The sequence below is a fragment of the Mastomys coucha genome, unplaced genomic scaffold (genome assembly GCF_008632895.1).
Source record: "Mastomys coucha isolate ucsf_1 unplaced genomic scaffold, UCSF_Mcou_1 pScaffold7, whole genome shotgun sequence".
In the NCBI taxonomy this organism is placed as follows: Eukaryota; Metazoa; Chordata; class Mammalia; order Rodentia; family Muridae; genus Mastomys; species Mastomys coucha.
The window spans coordinates 60,020,115-60,025,459 of record NW_022196913.1 but is presented as its reverse complement, the minus strand read 5'-3'; the positions used below and the strand labels follow the sequence as shown (position 1 = coordinate 60,025,459).

The window sequence follows — 5,345 nt, the reverse complement described above, 5'->3', positions numbered from 1 at the left end:
TGTAAACCAGGATCATGACCCTTGGCTATGCAGTGACTCTGTAAACCAGGATCATGACCCTTGGCTATACAGTGACTGAGGCAGTTCTCACCTCTGTAAACTAGGATCATGACCCTTGGCTATGCAGTGACTGGACAGGCTGTGTCCAGGCCTGGTGCTAGGCTGCCCTTCTGTTTGCACAAGACTGCCTGGGTATGTGTGGGGTAGGGGTAGGAAGGGGAGTACTGGCTCCCTCCATAGGGACTGGAGGGGGTCTCAACTCTAGGATGTCTAGCTGGATTGGTCTTACCAACCATCTTCCCAGTTCCTGCATTTGAAAGCTACTTTCTTTTTTCAATCTATGCTGCTTTCAAAATCTTACCACAAAGGAAGTCAATTAGCATATTATCATAGAGCCAGAGGTGTAGTTCAGTGATAGAACATTTGCTCAGTCCTGGGTTTAATCCCCAACACACACACACACACACACACACACACACACACACACACCTACCAACCTACCTACTGATACACATATTATCTTCACCATCATGTAAAATGGTGTATCTAACCTGGAAAGGTCTAAAGCTCCCTACAAGATATAGCTTTTTTGACTTCATAATATCAATGTATATACTGATGCAGAAAGAACGTCTGAATCTGCGAGTTCAAAACTGGACAAGACAATACAATGGTACCTCATCTCAAAAAAGTAGACAGGATTATTCCTGATAGCCCCACCCCTCAAAAAGAAAAATACTATCATGTCAACTAGGAATGAATAAGGTTTATGTTATGCCCATGTAATAGACTATCAGCTTTTAAGAAGAATGCCTCAACGTGGATGGACCTTAAAAGCATGCTCAGCAAAAGAAGCCAGTGACAGAGGCCCATGTTTGGCATGCCCACATCTACCCACACAACTGAAGTATCTGAACTAGATGAAGACAGACAGCTGTGGTTTCTTGGGGCAGGAGGGAAGGTTTTGGAACCCTAATGGACATAAGGTTTTGTTTATGTTCTGAAAGGGCTGGTAGAAACATTCTGAACTTTTGTAGTGACAATCAATTGAACTGCATACTTTATATGGGTTTATGTGAGTTTCATCTCAATAGAGTTGTTCAAAATGTATTGTTGGGAGCCAGAGAGATGGCTCAATGGTTAAGAGCAGTGGCTGCTCTTCCAGAGGTCCTGAGTTCAATTTTCAGCAACCACAAGGTGGCTCACAACCATCTGTAATGAGATCTGATGTGCTCTTCTAGTGTGTCTGAAGACAGCTATAGTGTACTCATATAAATAAAATAAATAAATCTTTTTTTAAAAATGTGTTGTCAGCTGAGCATGGTGGTGCACACTTTTGGTCCCAGCACTCAGGAGGCAGAGGCAGGTGGATCTATGAGTCAAGGTCACCCTGGTCTACAGAGTGAGTTCCAGGACAGCCAGGGCTACACAGAGAAACCCTGCCCTCCCTCAAACCCCCCCCCCCAAATTACTGTCAAGTACTGGCCTAGAGATTAAAAGCTTGCAATGTTCTTCCAGAGGCCCCTAAATTCACATGCACATACCCACACAGAAATACATAGGTAGAAATGTAATTTTTCTTAAATCAAAAACATTAAAAGCATTGTTTAAGTTTGCTTTTTCGTCTGCTGCTCCTGACATTAAGTACCAAGACACTGACTTTATTTCTAACTTTGACCAGATGACCCACAGGCAGTGTACTACGTAGATGATGTACAGAGAGAACAGGAATCAACCTGTGCAGCAGCTCCAGCTCAAGGCAGCACGATGAAGTCAGACCTGCTCTGTTCAAGTGCCAGCTCACTGACAATGCTGACCTGCACCGTGTGAGCCATCACTCAGAGGCCCCCTCACTGGCTGCTCCCCTGCTCACTCATCCTCTCTGACCCATTTCCACACCTCACGTTAGGGCTGAAACCTGAAGGTCTCCTGCCATTGTTGTAACGTTGTGACATTGTTACTGCTTTACACATATTTGCACCAGACACTCGGGCCTCATGGCTGTGGTTCCCTTTCCCTAGGCTGATCCTGCCACGGGCCTTCAGTGGCTGCCTGTCCTTCTGCCTCTAATGCCTACACCCTCTAGTCTTGCAAGGCTCTCTCCTTCAGTTCTACATAAGCATCACCTTCTCAGAGATTACCCTGAGATGACCACACCCGCATCACTGCCTTCTTAGCCTGTTCTTCCCGTCAGACTCAGGACTACTTGAAAGCATTCTGAGCTTGTTAGTTTATTTTGGTTATTTCTCTACAACATAAGGATAGGGCTGGCTCTATGAACCTCATTATCTCCAAGACCTGAGACATTCAGATATTCAGGTATTTGTCAAATGCATAAGCACATGTGATTGACAGCCATCAACCTGGTAACCCTATCACCTCAAGACTTTCCCAAGTGGCAAACTGTCAATCACAGGCAAACTGTCAATCACAGGACCCCATGTCCGCAAACCTATGGGAGGGAGGCAAGCACATGATCCCATCCTGGCAAGCCACAACTTTTCCTCTGACATTACCAAGAAACCTGAACTCAGGTTCTGTACAGACGAGTGGAAGAGTCAAGGGACAGTCCTAGAACCCAGCACAAAGCCCCAGTGATGGGCCAGAGAGACTTGTGGCCAAATGAACCAACAGACTTGATGTGAGTTTGAGCAGGGTTTCTGCTATTAGACCCTGTTATCTAGAGTACAACTGCCTGTGAGGTGTACAAGCCATAAGATGCTCACAGGTAAAACTGTCAAGAAGGAAATCCTGGGACTAGAACGCTGGCTCAGTAGTTAGAAGTATGCAGTGCTGCTGTGAAGTACCTGAGTTGATCCCGTCATGCAAAGGCTCATAACTACCCGTGACTCCATTCCCAATAGGATCTGAAGCTTCAGGCCTCTGTGGCAACTGCACACCCATCCACATACCCACACCCAGACACACATATACAGACATACACATACCCCCCACACACATACAGACATATACATACCCCAGAGACATACACATAGATACATACACATACCCAGACATACATGCACCCACCCAGAGACAGACACGTGAACACATAATTAAGAATAAGATAAATATTTTAAAATAAAACTTTGAAGTGGGTAATTTTCTGCCCACAGAGGGGCAGTTAGCCCAACAGCCCCTGCTGGCACCACCATCTCAGTTTCTTTTGGAAATGGATTATTCCCATTGGGCCAGGAAGGCATGTGATCTGGGTGTCCAAGGAGGCCCTGTGGTAAATAGTTTGAACAAGACTTGCTCTGTGTCCACTGGGTGGCTAGCTAAGAAGACATGAGCCTGAGCCACTAGGTCACCAATGCAACTCTCTGGGAAAGATGTCTGCCATGGAAGGCTAGCCAATCACAGTAGAGAGGAAGCGAGTACCTGCCATGCTCCCAGAGCATCCCCATGTCCACCCCTCATCCCAATCTAGTACACAAACCCCACAATGTGCTGGGCGTTTCATTTTCACAAGCCTACACACACACACACACACACACACACACACACATTGTGGGAGGCAGCCCAAGCCATTAGGTGGGGTTTTTCTAATGTCTGCACCGAAAGTGACCTGGCCCTTGATCCAAGTCACCCCACCCCCGCCCCTCCCCCTGGCTTGGCTGGCCACTAGCAAGGGAGGACAGGACTTACATCAGGCTTAAAAGGCGGCTCTAGCATCCCAGCTCCCAGCCGCTTGAAATTCAGTTTCTTGAAAAGGGGGTGCTCCTTTACCTCCCGGGCGCCACCTCCGCGACACCCCAGGCGCTCAGCAGGGTCCTTGGTGAGAAGCTATAGAAGGGCAGTGGTGGTGAGGGTACCTGAGTGGGTGAGGTACCCCAGCTGCCCCCAGCCATGCCTCTGGCCTGTACCTGAGAACAGAGCGAGCGTGCCTGTGAGGAAAAGCGGTCTGTGTACTCCTCAGCCACTTCCCTGACCAGCCGCTCCACCTCTTCGCGCTTGATCTTCTTCTTCCTCTGCTGGAAGGGCGACTGGCCTGCAATCATCTCGTACAGGAGGCAGCCTAGTGCCCACCAGTCAGGACTGAATGTGTAGCGCTCATTCTTCACCACCTCTGGAGCTGGGCAGGGGACCAGGAGTCAGGGCTGGGCAGGGAGTGAGGAGCAGAGAGCCCTCAGGCCCCAGAAACAAAAACCAGAGGATCAAACATCCTCTATCAGATAGGTAGGTATGCCACTGGCCTGCTGGGGACCTCAGCCAGTATGAGAAACCACATCTCAGCAATGATGGCTGCAGTGACCCTAAGGGGGAAGGTCACATCAAGGAACTCCTCATCTGATTGCTTTTGTTTTCATGGGTGGAAGGGGGAGGGGGAGAGGGGAGGGGGGGTCCTAGTGCTGGAGTTTGTTGAACCCAGGGCCACACAAATATCAGGCATGTATTCTATGAGCTACATCATACACATCCAAGAATCCACCTCCACACACACTTTTTTCTTTTACATTAAGTTTTCAGTTTTAAATGCTGGCAATCAATTCAAATTATTCTAAAAACAATTTGAGTTCAGAATTAATGTATGCCAGATCAGGACCATGTAGCTACTGATTTGTAACTTCTGGCTTTCACAAGAGATTGAAAATGCACACTGGCTGCTGCCTCCCAGCAGCCCTGGCAGACTCCTGCATGGTCTTGCTTCAGCATCTCCTTTCACCTCAAAGCCCTCCAGGAGGCATCTCTAATAAGGTTTTACAGGAGGAGAAAGAAGGCAAAAGTGCCCAGCCCACGACGGAGTCTGAAGAGCCTAGACGGTTCTGTGTCACACAGTCCATGGGCTTGGTCTCCACTGCCGTGTCCCCCATGAGTGGCGTGCTCTCCAAGCATGGGCTATGCAGGAACACTGGGCCAAGGATATGTATTGTTTCCCTTCACTCTCATGGGCCCTAGGTATTCAATAAGCATCCGGCAAATGAATAGCAGCGTTCATGCTATTGGGACCTGGCTAAGTCTTGGGGGTCCCAATTCCCCCAGCCCACCCATACAGCAGTAGCAATGTTGGTATGGGCTGTCTATCTACTCTCTGAGGTTGACACACTCTCTCTCCCAGTACAACAGTAAGTAGGCCAGGCCTAGGACAGCGAGGGAACCAAGGAGAATAGTGTACTAGGTCAAAGGGACTTACCCATGTAGCCCACAGTGCCCACACGGCCTTTGATGGTCTGGCCCTCAGGCACATGCACAGCCAGTCCCAGGTCAGAGATACGAATGTGGCCTGGGTAGGGTATTGAAGCAGGTGGGTCCACTGATAGGCCGAGCCTCCTATGTCGCCCCTCCCCCGGGCCTCTCACCCACCATTCCACCCCACCCCACCCCCGGGCCCTCTCACCCACCAT

General features: G+C 48.9%; 1 protein-coding gene across 2 annotated transcripts in view; it reads right to left on the bottom strand.

Moving 5' to 3' along the window:
• Grk6 (G protein-coupled receptor kinase 6) overlaps positions 1–5,345 on the bottom strand; it is a 16,305-nt gene that overhangs the window by 2,405 nt on the left and 8,555 nt on the right. For both annotated transcript variants that reach the window (XM_031359756.1, XM_031359757.1), the window contains exons 11-13: positions 5,135–5,224; positions 3,867–4,075; positions 3,649–3,786 (exon numbers count right to left, since the gene is read on the bottom strand). In XM_031359756.1, the coding sequence (XP_031215616.1) occupies positions 3,649–3,786; positions 3,867–4,075; positions 5,135–5,224 (437 nt within the window). The remainder of the gene's footprint in view (positions 1–3,648; positions 3,787–3,866; positions 4,076–5,134; positions 5,225–5,345) is intronic.